Source organism: Thunnus maccoyii, chromosome 21, assembly GCF_910596095.1.
Source record: "Thunnus maccoyii chromosome 21, fThuMac1.1, whole genome shotgun sequence".
NCBI lineage: Eukaryota > Metazoa > Chordata > Actinopteri > Scombriformes > Scombridae > Thunnus > Thunnus maccoyii.
In genome coordinates this window covers 24,724,056-24,742,326 of record NC_056553.1, presented here as the reverse complement: position 1 = coordinate 24,742,326, position 18,271 = coordinate 24,724,056, and the positions used below count along the sequence as shown (strand labels likewise).

The window sequence follows — 18,271 nt, the reverse complement described above, 5'->3', positions numbered from 1 at the left end:
ATGACAATGATCCCAAACACGCTGCAAAAATCACACGTATTTTTAATGAAGAAAAAAAGTGAAAACTATGACCTAGTCCTAGTCCTAGTCCCTAGACCTGAATCCAACAGAACACCTTTGGAGTATTTCAAAGAAGAAGATAGAGCAACACGACCCCTCCAACAAAGAGCAGCTGAAAGGAATAATCTATGAAGAATGACAGAACATCTCTCCACAGATTTGTTCTAGACTGGTATCATCCCTGCCCAGGAGAATCCAATCTGGTAACTGAATGGTTTGATGAGTATGAAAATGATGTGAATCATATGTTATGGCCTTCACAGTCACCAGATCTCAACCCAATTGATCACCTATGGGAGATTTTGGACTGACGTGTTAGACAGCGCTCTTCACCACCTCTTCATCTGGGGTTGACTCAGAACAACTTTGTATTGATTTGCAGTGACTCTTCCCCCTAAGGCGACAACCATGCCAGCAAAATGCCCCCCACAGCATAACAGAGCCACCAGATCCCCTCACTGTAGGGGTCAAGCATTCAGACCTGTACCGGTTTTTCCTTTAATTTATCACCCATCAATATATATATATATATATATATATATATATATATATATATATATATATATATATAGGACAAACATTTAATTGCTTGTTGATGCATTCATGAATCAACATCAAATCCCTTGCCTTTGATTTTGAACTTCTTCAGCTTTTATCATCTCTCCATCATTTCAGTGTATGTATTATTTTTTCATTGGACATGCCTATGTTTCCAGCCTGAGAACGTAGTGAATCATACATGATGTCATGTTGAAGACTGATGGTAGCACAAGAAAGGCAGCTCCAGGCTTGGTCCTGTACAGGAACTGATCTAAGGACCTTAAATACACATGGAAAAGGCAAGGCACTTGATTAAATGTGTAGTGACATCTCATGAAAGTAGATCTGTTGAGGAGTCAGTTGTCTCAGTCAGCTGTATATGATATATATAGAGAGTGACAATCTAAGTAAGGAGCTAGCATAAAAAATGTAGGCCACCATCTTATTTTAGGGTATTAGCATGCAAAATATTTCTTTTAATATATTTTTGGGACAATTTTCACCATTATTGGTCAGCAACCGTTGAGAGATGAAAGGAAACAAGGGGAGAGAGAGATGGGGAATGACATGCAAGATGCGACAAAGGTCAGCTGCCAGAATCGAACCACAGGCTACTGGGGCATGCCAAGCTAAATGTTTCTATTTAGCACTGAACACAATGCACAGCTGGGGCTGATGGGATTGTCAGTCGTTATGGGTATTTGGTTATAAGCCAAAGTATTGGACAAGTGAAAATGTTGACCTGATGATGGTGCTTGAGGAAAGTCAGAGGATCATCAAAGTTATTACAATTCATCCTGAGAGAAATATGAATGTCTGTACCAAATTTCATAGAAATCCGTCCGATAGTTGTTGAGATATTTCACTCAAAACCACAAATTTCAACGTCATAATTATGTCACGAGATCAACAAAGTAATTAAGATTCATCCTTTGGTGACTCTGAATGTCTGGACCAAATTTTGCACCAATCCATTCAGTAGATGTTTAGATATCACTGAGTAAGCGCAAACTTTTACTTGCTGGTGGCACGGGAGGGGAAGTTGTGTGTCTCTGGAAACCATGGATGTCTTTACCAAATTTCATGGAAATCTAATAGTTGTTGAGATATTTCAGCGTGTACCAAAGTGGTGGACAACCCCAGTGACCGACATTACCATCACTAAAGCCATACTACTGCATGAATTCATACCAGATGTGAGACTATTACATAGTATAATGGTGCACACAGCGGACTATCGCTCCTGAACCTTATTGTAAAATATTTTTTGCTTCCCCATAGAGCCTCCATACTTTATAGTGTTACCAATTCTGGGGCTAAAAATCTAACATGTCCCTGAGGGAAGGCCATGACGTCATTAAAATCAAAAGGGTTATCCTCTGAGAAGCATGAATGAGCTCAGCAAAGGTCATGGTGGACCTATTATATTATAAGGCATATTGTGTGCAGGACATTTTGCCCTCTGGGTGACATTAAAATCCAAAATGAAAAGGGTTCATCCTCTGTGAGGAATAGAACAATGGTTTGTGTTCATCTCTTGTGTACATTATTTTACAAAAATATTGGAATCCTCTGGGGATCATGAATATCCACAGCACATTTCATGGCAATCAGTGCAGGATTTACAGCAAAGACATTTATCTTATAGTGAATCAAAGTATTGGACAGACGGATGAATGGAGCTTTTCTTGTAGCCAGCAACCAGTGGCCTATAGAGAAACTGCAGCTGAAGGCACCAACATTCACTTCAGCATTCAGTTTTGGTGGTTGCTGCTTGCCTCCTCTCTGCATGTCCTCCCTGTTCTCCTTAAGCCCTGTATCATTACTCGTTTAACTAGTCTTCATCCTCTGTGACACACCAGCTCCATATGTCACATAAGAGAACACTTGCAGAGCAGGGAGCAGGATTACACTTGAAATGGAAACTCTACAGAGCTTTAGTCATCTGTGCTCTCTCCTGTCCTCCTCAATGATGAAGAGACCTTTGACCTTCCCACTCCAGACAGAACCAAGGAGTGGGTGAAGATTTATTTACTTAGGGCGTATTTACCTCCCCCACTGAATCCCCAAATATTGATTTTGTTCTGAAAAAAAAAAAACAACTACCCTTTTCTTCTTTGCTTGTGCCTATATTTTTGCAACATCATTCTGCACTCAAAGGAACATCCTCACTGACCTTTGCACCGCTTACTATTGGTTGCCTGTAATTTTGTGATTAAAAATCTTTTTTATACTGCCCCACACACTGCAAGTCATTCTGGATGAATGCGTCTGCTAAATGCCAAAATTGTAAATGCAAATGACACAGGTACAAGCACAGAAATATGAACAGCATTTGATTACTGCTAAGAGCAGGCGGTGTCTTTGTGTGTGTGTGTGTGTGTGTGTATGTGTGTGTGTGTGAGAGTGCACGTCAGGAGGATGGGGTGTCAGAGGTCCTTCTCCATTTAATAACATCTGTTCACGTGAATATAATATTTGGGATTTTAAATAGGATCCTACATATTTGGACAATATACATCACATGATCCATCTATCTACAGTTGATGTTGTTCCATTCATTTGATTAGTTTCGTATAATTTTTGTTCTCCATCTTTTAGGGACAACTACAATAAATATGCATGAGAGTGTACCAGCCTGTGTGTGTGTGTGTGTGTGTGTGTGAGTATGTGTGTGTGTGTGTGCGTGTATGCGTGTGCATGTGAGGCTGTGCAGGGCTCAGTTGGACATCAAATAATAGGCCATCATCAATCTCTGTCACACTCTCCAGGGACTAGGGAGGGTGTGTGTGAGTGAGTGTGTGCGATGGGATTGGTGGTGGAGGGGGGGCAGAGGCCAGGTCAAGTATGTGTGTGTGTGTGTGTGTGTGTGTGTGTGTGTGTGAGTGTGTGTGTGTGTGTGTCCTCTCAAGAGATGGAGTAATTGTGAATGAGACAAAGGGTTATAGGCTTTAGAACAATGTAAGAGGGGCGTGTTTGTGTGTGTGTGTGTGTGTGTGTAAGTTGCTGTGATTGTGTAGGGCATCTGTCTTTTTGTGTGTATGTGTGTGTATGTGTGTGTGTGTGTGTGTGTGTGTGTGTGTGTGTGTGTGTTTGTGTGTGAAAGACTAACATATGGGCGATGCACACAGTTCTAGCCACAGCATGTCATTGAAGATATCTTATCTCGGGAGTAGGAAAAATGTCATCTCTATTTGCTGATGTTATTATTATGATATGTTGCCTCAGTCAGAGCCACTGTGACATATTCTTTCTCTTTGACAAAATCACGAGTGTCACCTTCCCCTCTGTCTGAGCTAATTTTTCCTCAAAGATGTACTTTTCTGTGGAGAAATTCTATTTAAAGTTAGTCTGTATAAGAGCTGTTTGAGGAAATCATACCAAGTGCATTTAGCCTTTGGCTATGCTGAAGTTTTCCTACATTAAGGGTGAAATGTAGTAAATCTCTATGATAAATTTATAGCAGACAAATAGCAAAAAATATGAAAATTTTATGAAAAGGTTGTTTTTTATTATTAGTTTTGGTATAAAGGTGGTTATTAAAAGGTCATTCTAGAACGTGTTATTCATAAAAAAAACTGATTATGGAAATTGGGAAAGTAAGATAAATTAATACTTTGTCATTATAGTGAATAGCAACAGTGTTTGTTTACAGCAGTGGTAGAGTGGCTCCAGTGGGGCGGGGTGTGGCAGGTATCTCTGCCAATCAGCTTCGCTCTTCCTCCGAGCTCGCACTGGCTAGGCGGGACTTGCAGCTCTATCAGCCAATCAGCGCCTACCTTCCTCAGCGCAGGGAGAAGTTAGCAGTCGGCTGCCAGTCTGGTCCGTAGCCACGATGGATGCAATACCATGCTTTCTGCTCGTCCTCCTGTTCGGGACAAGGATACAAGAAAACACCGGTAAGTTCCCTTTAATAGGCAACGTGGAGTTGTGGTTTGTGTTTCTTGCGTGTTTCTCGAAAGTTACACTTATGGGTCCGGCTGGTTCCGCTAGAAAAGCTCTTTGTTCAAGAAGCCCGAAGAAGCAGAGTGTGTGTAACTAAGATGGCGCAGGGTCGGCGGCCAGCCTGCTGTTGCCTGTCTGAGGAATGTTTATTGTCTGAGGGGAAAAAAGAAGCAGGGAGGTAAAAGTCACATTAGGATCAAAGCTGGCCTCTCCTCGGCCAGGTTTTGGCAACAGTTTTTGGATTTCTGCTTCGCCAACAAAGAGCACAAAGAGTCCGTCCGGAGGATCAGTCCTCAGTTTTTCGCAAATACAAAGTTGGCAGCATCACTGTGAGTGGATGTTTGCTTTTTGTCAAGCCCTGGTTGTTCATTGACTCTGTGGTTGGAGCATGTCCCCTCGCAGGTTTTTTTTGGAGCACATAGTTGAACTTTATGTTGCCTCAGGGCTGAGTGTCTTCTTCCAGTTTTCAGTTATCTCTCGGTGCAACATTGTCTCGCCTTAGCCTATGTTTTTAACTTGGTAACTATTCTCTCATTCCAGGTGATATGACAGTCTCGTTCTTGCTTAGTGTTTTTGGTAGATGTTTGAACATAAATTCCTGACTTCTTATCGAGCTTTTTTGTCCCTCCTGGTAGCAACATTTAGTTTCTGTCCTCTCTGCCTTCTTGTCTAATTGGGTAATAAACTGTTTTAAGTGTTGCCTTGAAGTTTAACTTGCTATTGTCTGACAGATAACGTTAACGTGACATATCTACTTTGCATACTCACGTTAGCTGCTGGTGTTAAACCACAACAGTTTCGACATTTTTTCGTTTTCCTGTCTAGCTGTACTTAAGTAACGGTTTGAGAAATGACAGTGTTTCTTGTGGTAGGTGGTGACATTGGTCTTACTAGTTTAGATAAGCAGCACAGATGGATTTTTGCCCCGCAGACACCACGGTTTAACAGCTTGCTGTCAAATGATGAGAAACAATCTCTTCAGTAGGCTACTTCACTTCATCCTTCCAGTTTAACAGTATACATCGTATCCGGGGACGCCAAACTCCGTTCAAAAATGTACCAATTTAATGATGTTTTGCACTGTTGAAGGCTTTAACGATTCGTTGAGCTCGGCGTACAAATTCCTCAGCAGCACGTTATTTCATAAATACGCTCGATGTTTGAATTTTGCTGCCATAATTTCAGCGGATGAAGGCTGCGGTTGAAATGTTGAAGGAAGACCGACTTGCAGTCTTTCATTCATGCCGAATGGACTGGAGTCTCACAAAGACGTGTCCTCAAATGGTGTGTAATGGGCTGTTTATGGTTCCCGATAAGCACTATCGAATTAACCTGCCAGATTTGTGAATTGGATTCGGCATTTACAGCCCCTCATTAGAGAATGACACTGATACACAGCCACCGCTGCTGTTACCGTGTGTTACACACTGCCTCTCATTATGCTGTGATTTCTATTTCAATTTTGCAACGGAAGTGTGGTCCTTTTTTTTTCTTTGTTTCGGTAGCCAGCATGTGATAGCAAAAGGAGAAGGCCTTTCTAATAGGAACACACAGCAGATAGTGTGTTGTTTCCTATTGAGTGGCACACTCACGCGTTTCCTTTGTGTGACATTCCTTTGTGTGGAGAGTGAGAGAGAGAGAGAGAGAGCCTCATCATGAGTGGAGGAGCATGCTTTTCAAATAGCATACATAAAGATCTCATCAGAACCTCCCAATGCCAAAAGCACGGTCATGTCCTCATATACCCCATTGCTGCCTCAGATGCAGGCTGCTTATTAAATTGATATGTTGGCTCAGGGACACACAGGAGGGAAGGGAATTCCACTTTCTTTGTCCGGCAATAGGATTGTCATGGCGTGGGTCCACGGCCGGAGAAGCTGCATCATTTACATCAGAAAAGAATCGAATATTTTTGATGCAGATAATCTGATGAGCAGATTAGGGCAAAAAAAAAAAGATTAGTCCTCCAATGCACATTTCAGTGCGAGTGACATGAATTTCCAGGTTGTTTTATTACATTTGATATACATCCACAAAAGTACAGATGCGAATGTAATAATAGAGCACCTTTACAGACACCTTCATGTGGCATGTTGCTGTTTAGCGTCCAGCACCACACCCCTGCGGTTCACAGAAGCATACAGGATTGCACTCACTCGCACACAAAAAACATCCACACACATCTGAACGCTGGCAGCGGGCTAAATTAGGTGGTGTCACTATCGCTCTCCTCATTCTACCAGCCTCAGTCATCCTCCCGCCTAATAGGCTCTGTCCTCGTGCTCTGTCACTCGCTTCTCCCTCTCCCTCCCTCAGCGCTCCCGCCCTTCAGTTTCATTTGTCTGCTCCAAGCCTTGTGCTTCTCCCCCCCAGCCCCCTTTTAGGCATAGTAAGTAAATGGGCTGCGTTTAGCTGGAGAGGTTGGTATAGAGTGTTGTGTCAGCACTCTGAGTCAAATGCAAGGCACTGTCAAGGGAGATTCCAAATCAATCCTGTCTGTCTCTGACATCTGAGGATGTAGCAGATCAGCTTTGGATGTTATCTCAGCTCTTCTTGCTCCATGGTTGCTACTGGTCATGAAATTCCTGAAATATCTTGGGATTTATACCACAGTGTGTCCCACTTTCATACAATGTACTAATAATGCAAAGAATACTCTGTGTACTAAGGAGGATGTTACAATGTTTTGGCAGTTTGAATGCAAGAAATGAACAGGAAATGGCACAAGGTGTGTGCTGACAGACATTAGGCAAACTGCGTCATTACAATACTTTTTCTCATTTTCGAATGTGATTGCTTCACTAAAATCAAATACAATATTTTTCAAGGATTTTAGTCACACGTAGTACAGTTTTATTTTGCTTGATTTGAGCAATATCACTGTGGCTGTCTTACCTGTTTTCACTATGTTTCAGCTGTGGGCAGCTTCTTTTTATTCACAGAGTGTGTTCACATGGTCACTAGTATTCCAGTGACTGCTTGTTTTTGGAGTATCTCTGTTATGTGGGTTTGGTGTAAATACCATATCCTGGTTTCAAAAACCTGGATATGGTACCCCATTTTTTGAGAAACATGGATATGCTAGCAAGGGTGCTCCCACAGAATCCAGGATACTGTGGCATGTAAAACACATCATCCAAATTTCTGAGCTGTCTTTTCTGTGTGTTGAGGTGTGTTGTCAACTCCAGTTAGTTAATCAGTAAAACCAAAAATATACTGGTAAATTCTGCAATGATGATCAACACGCTGAAATAAAGGCCCAGTAAAAATTTGGGGATGTGGACCATAAACTGTGTTCTCACTTTTGTTTTCTAATAGCAGCCGGTCAGACAGCCAGAGTCTAAACTGCGTTCATCCTCAACTGTTGAGGTAATTCAGTCGGTACAGAAATGTTCAGGAATTAAAGATACTGTTATGATCAGACAATGAAAAACCAGCTGTCTCATGTTCCCTGTAAACATTATACATCAAACTGGGATACTACTGTGCAGGTAAATGTACTCATTGTGTGTTGTGTGTGTGTGTGTGTGTGGAACCACACACCAGCCTTTTCCCACCTTACAGTCTACTGGCTGTATGAGAATAACAAAGTGAGGGGGAGCTGGAGTGCTCCGCTGTGTTATTAACGTCATGTCTCCAGCAGTGGAGAGCAGCCTCTCTGCTGCTCCGTTAGCTCAGGGAAAGACATCACTGTTTAAGATGCTGAGCGGGTGCAGGGTTGTTGAAGTGAAACAGACTGAGCACCGACTTATTTTCTTTACGTCAGAGTTGGTTTAGGTTGTTTAATGCTGCAGTGTGTGTTGGTCAGCTGGTCTAGTTTGTTACTACTGATTGCTGCTCTGCTCCGTTAACGTTAGTCTCTTAGTGACGATATAGAAAGTATTCACAATATACTTCATGGTAATTATTTGGTCATTAAATTAATAATTTGAAGATGAATTACAAGGTAACTCTAGCGTGTGGATGCTGTAAACTGTCCGGGTGTTGCACTGCCCTCACAGTTGACTTCTGCCTTTTTGGTTCTGTCAACATCACATGCAGGAATTTTCAACAAAGGCTATAGCCAGTAATACAAAGGCAGCTTGTCTTTGAGTTAGATAGGCAGGGAAAAAACCCTGAAGATTGACAGCGATTTAAGGCTTGGTATTTCCAAAACAGCCTAATGATCATCATGCACAAATGTGACCGCCTGAAATTTTAACTGACACACTCGCTCACAAAATGATCACATGTGTGACCATTTTGGTCACAGTCTGGAGCCCTGTACTGATTTGTTTATTTATTTATTTATTTATTGACTGGGACAGTGTGCAGTTTGAAACATTAAAGATGCACTGCACCAGAGTTAGCTTGAAGCTAATCTGCATCTGTAGTCCCTGAGAAAAAAAAACATACAACAGCACAATAACAAACAGTAAAAAGCAAAAAAACCCCAAAAAACACACCATACAAAATACAAAGCTACACACAGCACAGCACATACACCCACAATGTCAATTAGAAATAATGTAAACGAAACTCAGCTGTGTGACTCAGTGGTCTTTAGTACGTGTTTCAGTCTGGTCTTGAATGTATTGATAGAACTACAGTTCTTCATATCATCAGGTAGGGCTTTCCACTGAGTTGTGGCTTTCACACAGAAAGCTGACTGCCCAAATGCAGTGCGATGAAATGGTATGGTACAATCTTGTATAGAGGATATTCTGCAGGATGTAATAGAACTTACTCCAAACAGGGTTAGAATTAGTCTGAAGTAAGCAACTTATGGAATATTATTTCATTCAAAAAGGTTTACTTGAAAACAGGGTTTAGTATCTGTAACCTTAGTTTTGTAAACTTTTACATTTCTGTTTATAACTGTGATGCAAGCGTGCATATACATACTTCAAGGCTGAACATTTCAGTGTCTGCAGCCTGCAAACTCTGTTTTGCAATTCTGTGCATTCAGTTACAGGCCTGCAAGCCTGTATTCATGACCTGTGAGACAAAAACACTCACGCGGGAGTGTGTGTGCATACACAAAGACATTTGACATGTTTACTGCATGTTTCATGTGTTGCAGTTCTGTACATTGAACTTTGTATGAAGGAGGGGACGGGACCTTCAACTTCTGACCAGTCAGCTTTGTTGGAGCCGAGCAGAATCCAATTGGTCAGGCTGTTCAGGCAGTTGGTGATTTGTTCATTTTCAACCGGGGGAATGGCCCAATGGGAGCAACCCCCCTGCTCCCACACGACCAACCAACATACACACCCATTGTACACCTCCCAGAGGACATTGTTGCAGTATGCTTTAACTATAATTATGACATTTCTAATTCTACAATTCCATTTTATCCAGTTATCTGGAGAGGGGGTGGGCAGGTTAACGAGGGGGATGCATTTTGGTCATTTTGCTAACAAGGGGGATAGCATCCTTCCTCAAATCACCTACTGATCATAAGACAGTCAACAGTTATCCAGCTGCTAGCTAGAAGATCCCACTGGGCCACACGCAACAGGTAAAACGACCTATTCAAAATCTACTGTATTAGCCTAATGGTATTCAGATAAACCCCAGAACGAATAAAGATTATATTGGCAATGTAATGTTAGCATGGTGTTAGCATTAGCTTACTAGCTGAGAGTGCGGCAACAAACCCATTAAAGATCACTCATTACAGAAATAAAAGAGCATTTACAGTGAAACGTAGTGCCCACACAATCCCAGCTGAGTGTTTTTGGTTTTCTCACAAGTCATGACTGCAGGCTTGCAGGCCTGTAACTGAATGCACAAGCTTGCACTTAAGTTTGCAGGCCAGCCTGCAAGTATGTATGTGCAAGCTTGCATCACAGACTTTAAACTTTCAAACATAAATGTTCCAAGTTTACAAAACTAAGGTTACAGACACAAAGCCCTGTTTTCAAGTACACCTTTTCGAATGATATATTATTTCATAGCAGCCGGGGTCACGGCTTGGAAACTGGAATGAATGCAAGTGGAATTGAATTGAAAATTGAATGCTCCAGGGATATTACTGAACACTGAGATTGCAATAAATTGTTGCATATTCTGTAATAAAAGTGGTCTGTAGCAAAGTGTAGTTGAGTGTTCACCCCTTAAGAAAATCTGCAACAAACCAGGAAGTATTTTTCATTAAGGCAGAATTCATGAGATTTTTCATCATAACCACATTAGCAGCTCTGCTTCCCTTTTTTGTAGGGTTCAATAGATCCATTATGGTGTTTTTATCTTGATACTGATACTGTAAAAATTCCACTGAGAATGCAGAGAGTTTTAGCGCATACTTTCATCTCTACCATGTTCTTCCCCCCCCCTCCCTCCCTCCCCAGCTGCTGGGGGCCGTTTTTTTGTGTCTGTTGTGTGTTTCTATGAAATGCTTGTGTAGCATTGTTTTTCTGGGTGCTGTGTGCTGCCGCTGTCAGTACTAGCAAGTGGAGGAATGCCAGGCATGCGGGTGACCCTGGACGCCCGTTGTCCCGGCCCAAGGAACCACAACTAATTTGAGAGGTTGTAGCGGTGCCAGCGGCCATCTGATTCAAAGGCACCAATGCGTTAATGAATGGCCCCCCACCCTGCTCTCCTTCATGGGGAGGCCGGGGGATCACAAGCTCTACTGCTGATTGTATGTTTGTGAGAGGCGAGAGTTATGCTTGTTCATGTAGGAATCAGAATGACTTGCAGATCCAAGTATTAGTAGTTAATCTCTGTAGATTGGTTGTTCTTTTTACTTCACTTACAAATGTCTACACTTACTTTCAGTAGTTTGAAGAAGTCCTGGCTATTTTAAAAGCAGAGATGAGCTGTATTTCTTTCCACAAAGAAACTAGTATATACCATCTTTGCTGTGTGTATTAAATGCTCCATTACCCCAAAGTAAAAGAGCGCCCCCCCCCCTCCCCTCCCCTTTCTCCTCCTCAGTGAGGTGATGTATTGTTTTATTTGTGTCAGAATGAGGTGTTTTGAATGAAACACAGAGATGAGGCAGCAGCAAGAAATGTCTTTTTGGAGTGTTTCTTCTCTATTTGGCTTTGCATCACAGAACAGAGCCTGCATGTGAAACATGAGGACCCCCAGCCAAACATCCTCCACCAAGCCGGACAACACTATATTACCATTAAGCAGTTATGATTCAAAATTCAGCAATTTGCAGGTTCAAACCTTTTTTGAAGGAACAGAAGGAAGCAGCTCCATCAGCCAAAATTAAAGCAGCAACGAGCAGGTTTCAGGTTCGACAAAGCAGAGCACTTCAGCTAGTTTCATTCTGTTGGAAGGGATGAGACCAAGCACATACTTGTTTCATCATTACAGTGCATACAGCCTTTCAATAACCGTGCCCTCGAAGTTCTGTCATTTGTCCCTCCCCCTCATCGGATGTGAATGAAACTCGGTGTGTATGATCAGGAGATATGGGCAGGATGTCTCTAGTGAGTTTAATCAGGGTTGCAAAGGCATCTTGAGTTATGAGCAAATAAGTGTTAGGCCACGCCCACTTGCACCAATCGGTATGACACTTCAGATTTTGGTTAATACTTGCCCCCAGAGCATGCACACCAATTATGGTGAAATTCTGTCCACCAGGTTGTCAGATACACGTTTGTGGCATTTGTAGTGCCTCCTGTGGGTCAGACTCAAAATGTTTTGGTAGACCTATTCCCAATCACAGACTGAAGTTATGTACCAACATCTATGATGACTGGACAAATGGTTAATGAGTTATGGTTCATTTCCTGCTAAGGCCCACCCTTTGTGAAGATATTTTGGTTGATGGTGGCCATATTTTTTGGCCGATCTTGCTCATTTATAGTATAATTGTGTATCTCAGTCCCCCAAGGCTGTACCCCAAATTTGGTTTCGATAAAACCAAAATTCAAAAAGTATATCTAACATTACTGTTTTTCAGTTTATGCAAATTGGCAAAAAATCCATCATGGCAGACTTTTCTGGTGTAGTAGGCTGTTTTGTAGAACACACTGAGGTGGACTTGTGTGTGAAATTTCAAGTCAGTCTGACTCACAGTGTGAGGGGCGTGGTCTTTCCAAAATTGCGTTTTTCAGCCTTAGTTACAGCGCCAACTCATATTTCTTGGGAAGCTTTTGCTTATCATTTCCAGTTATTGGGCCAAGTTTCATGGTTTTATCTCATTCCAGTTCATGGCAATTTGAGCTGTGGCAGAATAATTTACGTTAAGCTAATGTTGTGAGTTAAGCCAACCAACATGGTAACGTTTCATCTGTTCGTAGATAGTAACGTAGCTTGTAGGCTATCAAAGACAAACAGAAATCCAGCTAATCCACTTAATACTAGGGCTGTGTGATATGACCAAAATCTCCTATCCCGATAACTACATATCCCAATATAACACATTTTCTGTAAATTCATAACATAAATAAACATAGTCTCTATTGCGTTTTTCTATCATTTATGGTCGCTGTCTCGCTGCTTTTCTCCTCTTCTCTGCTCTCTCTCAGCGCAGGTGGGGCTGAGCCCTCTGTGTGTGTGTGTGTGTGTGTGTGTGTGTGTGTGTGTGTGTGTGTGTGTGTGTGTGTGTGTGCGTGCAGTGCAGCAGATTAGAGACAGACAGCGGTGGAGAGTTGGAACGTTGACAACAGTTAGATTCCTTACGTTACTGTAAGTGCAATGAAAGCTTCGCGAGTAAAAAGCCAAAAGAGTAATTGATTAATGTAACCTGCACAAAAGACGGACAAATGACGAAATGTGATTTGCGACACAACGAAATAAACAATAGACCATAATATTAAACAACGGACATTTTTCTATCGTCACATGACATATATTGTCATATCACACAGCCCTACTTAATACAGCGTATAAACAGAAGTAGTGGGATATGCCAGTGTGTCGTTGCTGTGGAAATGCTCATTTGTGTCTGTGAACATTGCTCTGATGTTAACGGACCAGTTTTAGAAGGTTTACGATCAGACATCCTGGGATTCTTTTAGAAAGTTGCGACCAGTCTCATGCCAACCATTGATCTAAACTGGCCTTAAGAAGCTGCCTTGTGTCCCTCCACATCTCTTGACAGCAAGTCCTGAACCGCGAGCAGCATCACGCCACCAAACTATCGTTGTCAGAGCCGGACTTGAACATTACTCAGTTGACGTCACTCAGCACATCCTGCAGTGAGTCTCTGATAGGACAGTCTAGCGCCTGGCCTCTTCCTGTATTATTTTTGTTTATGTACCAGTGTGAGGAAGACGTCAGTGATCTGACAGTTTTAGTGTGATGTGTTTTTGCCACATCAGTTCAGTTTCTGCGGTTTTAACATCTTTGGTGGCAGACAGGAAGTTGCTGTGTGTGTTTCTGCAAAAGCTCCGATGTACCAGTCTCTACATAGTCTCTGATAGGACCTCTCTCATCAAAAGCTTCACACTTTCATCGACAAAAGACTTTTCTATCTTGCCATAGGCAGCGATGTTAGTTTTTAGGGGTAATTTTAGCTAAACTTGGCTGGAAAATCCCCAGTTCAGTTGTTCCAGTCCTCTGAGCTTAAATGCATTAGTTATTTCATAATTGGTTAATCTATCCATCCAGTCATCCGTTCTTTTTCTGCTGCACTGCCCTCGCAGCTGAGTTCTGCCTTTTTCGTTCCATCAACATCAAGATATTAACTAACATTTAGAAAATCAATTTTTGACATTTGTGAATTGATTCAGAATCTCAGATAGGAAGAGATAAGAATCAAGGTTCTTATGGCAATCGATACACTTACAATACACCAGCCTCAAAGATAAGGTAGAGTTTAGGCCTCACATGGATCGCTGAGCAGTTCTTTTGTTTTCACCAGGCTATCACACTGAATGTAATTGTGTTCTCTGTTTTCCTCCTTCCTCTTGTTTTTTCCCTCCAATCACCTGTTCCATGTCGAATCAACAGTGGAGGCAGTTGTGAGAAAGAGAGCTCTCTGAGTGGTTTTACAGTCTAGAAACACAGTTATGTGTGGTTTCCCTTTATTTTTCATCTGTTTTCTTCGACAAGAGGGGAAACCACAAGCTGACAGTGCCTGGTAGAGCAAAGCAAAACAAAGCTCTGCAACCTTTAATCAGCCCTGTTCTCACTTTGTATTCTGAACAAGAAACTTTCAAATGGATCTTTCTACAATGCATCTGATTATAAATCCAGACTACAGGAGCTGCAGTGTTGGGTCAGTCTGCCTTTATCTACGCTGGGTCATGATGTGTATTCGTGGAGGTCTTTCCATCCTGTCCTGATGCTGATTGGTCCTTCCAGTCTTTAGACAAGCAGTCAGATTTTCAGACTGATCAGAGAGGTTTGTTTTCTGTTGGCTGTTGATATGAATGGAGGTAATAAAACGGTTGCCTGGAGCAAACAGATCTTATCTCACAAGATCTGTGTTGTTGGACAGGATTTTAATACAGGTATGTATGTGTTGGAGACAGAGGAATTTATTAAGTGAGACAGATGGAGGCAATTATCCAGGTAAACTTTGGTCATTTTCACGAGGAAAACCAAATAAGGATCTAGTGCACAGGTGGTCTTATCTGTCAAAGCTGAGACTGAACACAACACATGAATGGATCTGTGGACACAACTTGTTAATCAAGTTGTTGTTTGGTCACATTTGAAGGTCTTTACGATGGTGCTAGCTGAAGGTCCATACATCCCCCCCCCCCCACAGTTCCCACAAAATCCTTATTTCATAACTGCATTTACTCCATGTGTTTGTGTTTTTGTGTCCCAGCACATCGACTGAAGGTGTAAAACACTGTAGGGAAGTCAAATTGAACAACAGACACATTATGAAACTGTTCACATGGGGGTTGTTTGTATGTAGAGCTGGAAGTGTAGCAGAGCAGCTTGTAATAAGCAGGCGTGTTGAAGACGTAGGACGGGGGGCCAGGCACCGGAGCAGCCAATCAGACAGTCAGCCGGTTCAGTCTGAGCTGTGAGTCAGCTGCTTCTAACAGCACTCCCCTCCCTGGCCTCCATTAACTTCCACTGGTGCTCTCCACCCCCGCCTCTTCCACTATCCCTGCTTCAGTCTCTGTGTGTGTATGTGTGTGTGTTCGTTCTGGTAATCATCACATTGTGGGGACAACAGTCTGTTTATACAGTCACATCATAGAGACCTCTTGCTGAGTGGGGACAAAAAATCAGATCTATAAGGGAAACTCTTTATAAATGAGACCAGGAGGGATTCTGAAGGTGCCTGTGTGGTTTTTAGCATTGGCCCATTACACATGTTTACCAGTCAGTGTCTGTGTGTGTGTGTGTGTGTGTGTGTGTGGGGAGGGGGGCGCTCGGTTGCGCCCCCTTAGTTTCTGGCTGGTAATGCCCTGACTGTTCCCCACACACACATTACAAATATGGTTGGGTATCACCCACTTCCTGGTCCTTATCATGAAGGATTTCAGCAGCAACAAGCCATTTTCAGTGTTAAAGGTGGCGATTTATATTGTGGACGAGGGAAAAGATTATTTGTAGGAGATGCTAGCTAGGAGCTAAGAACTTGCGCAGAGGAGCTAAAGTGAAACACAAGATAAGCACATTTGTATGACAAACCAGTATAACTTGTGTTCAACATTCAAATTAGGTTAATTAGCACTAATCAGTTTGCAGGATAGCTAGTCAAATTAACTACAGAGACTAAGCTCAGGCCTATCAAATTAAAAATGTTTCACTCTGTGTTTCCAACTAGCTAGTGTTAGTCACACTGTCATTCAGTTCAGTGTGAAGGAGATTATGCAGAGGACAAAAGACACTGTTAGAACGTTTGTCTAATTGATCTCTCTCAGAGGAGGTGTGGTGAAATTGATTCTGTTAATAATAGTGTAGCTTTTTTTTGAATGTATGATTTTTATTTTGCTATGATGACATCAGGATCAATATTTGTAGTAAGTGAAGTTCAGGTGAAATTCATTTATAGAGTACATATAAAAACACAGATTTTGACCAAAGTGCTTCACAGAGAAATGTAAAATACGATTAAATAATTCAAACAAACAAAAAAAAATAACTTTAAATGAGAAAATGATTCAACTTTTTTTGGGGGGGGTATTACAGATGTCCAATTTGGAAAAAGCAGCACTCAAATCTTAAAATAGGAAACACTATTTTTGTGTGTGACTGCGGCTTCCGTTGGGAGGCTTTTAATTTGAAACCATGCAGGAAGTTAAGTGTACATTTAACATGAATGTAGTGAACTTTACCTTTTTAAATCCCAAGTCTTTGTCAAAGTACAGCTGATGGAAAATGATGAAAACATAGTGCAGCCGGCAGCGAGGTGCTTAAAAGTTTTCAGTAAGTGTCTGATGTTTCTGTGAAATACACCAAATGAAATCCATCAGACTTGTATGTGTTATGAAGAAATGAATTCATGGAACCATATGGATTTGTCATAAGGATGCTAGCCAAACACAGTACGTCTACTGTGGATGAAAGTGAATACACTAGTGTTAGCTAACTAAAGCAGGGAGTAAATTTTTCTGTCACAATGACAAATTTAGTTTTAGTTTCATGTGTTTGTGATTTCAGTTCAGTGTTTTTAACATCTTTGGTGGCAGACAGGAAGTTGCTGTCTGTATCTCTGTAAAAGTCAGACCTGTGGTTTTTGCTGCGTCTCCATCACTGTTTGCACTAGGTGACATTTCCTAGTGAGGGAGCCAGTGCGTTTACATGCACTGAAGTATCCTGATCACTGAAACAATGTTTTTTCTTAATTGGGTCAGAGGATTGAGAGAAATCTGACTAACACAGCTCTCTCAGAAAGAGAAAGTGTTCTGACAGGGAAAGACTGGGTGACAGCTGTACAAGATGAATGGAAGGGTGCACAGGCTATCTGCAGGTCTGAAAGTCTTACATTTCATTCACAAAGGTCTGAAATATTTTCTCTAGCCTGCCATAGTCGATAATGTTAGTTATTGTGTGTGATTGTAGTTAAACCTGTCTGGAAAATCCCCAGTTCAGTTTCCAGACCTCTGAGCTTCAATGGATTAGTTATTTTTTAATTGGTTAATCTATCCATCCATTCATCTGTTCTTTTTCTGCCGCTTATCCACATCCAGGTCATGATTAATGAGTAATTAGTTATAATTAGTTATATAATTAGTTGTATTATTGGGAGTAATTGTAAGATTCTACCAGGAAGTAATGGCAAAAATATGAAATTCATTCAAATAGACACTTATTTCACACTGCACTTGGTAAATAATTCTACATCTTATTATCCCTAATAGTTTTTATTAACATCTTTCATACTTCGACCATGAAACAGATATTAAATTGTAGTCCCTGTTGTATTAAAAATGTTTATTAAAAGTCTTAAATTAACTGGAAGTCTGCAGAAACCTTGGTTGCATCCTTGCACCCAAAAGGATTAAATTCAAAGTCTTAAAAAGCTGATACAGAAGAAAAAGAGTCTGAATAACTTCCCAAGTCTTCCGCAGTCAAACAGTACGTACAAAAATTCAGACACATGCACAGTGTATACAGCAAGATCTCCCACTAGAGCCTGTGTTCTCACGGTGCTCAGTCCAAATCCTCTAGATAAAAACCAAAATCTCAAAGCTGCAGTGAAGTATCTCACCAATACACCAGGGGTGTGAATCTTTGGGAGTATTATGATTCACTTCAATTCTGATTCTTTGGAGATTCAGAATTGTAGGAGATAAAACCTGAGATTCTTATGTGAATCTTTTTTTTTTTTTTTTTTTTTTTGGTGACCCACCCCTACAATACACTTACA

The 18,271-nt window shown here is 41.4% G+C and overlaps 1 protein-coding gene across 3 annotated transcripts in view; it reads left to right on the top strand.

Annotated features, from left to right (window-relative positions):
* Positions 1–4,367: 4,367 nt before the first annotated feature.
* tgfbr1b (transforming growth factor, beta receptor 1 b) overlaps positions 4,368–18,271 on the top strand; it is a 78,634-nt gene continuing 64,730 nt past the window's right edge. For all 3 annotated transcript variants that reach the window (XR_006093121.1, XM_042399315.1, XM_042399314.1), the window contains exon 1: positions 4,368–4,499. Coding sequence is in view for 2 of the 3 variants with exons in the window: in XM_042399315.1 (XP_042255249.1) it covers positions 4,436–4,499 (64 nt within the window). In the remaining variant the exon portion in view is untranslated. The remainder of the gene's footprint in view (positions 4,500–18,271) is intronic.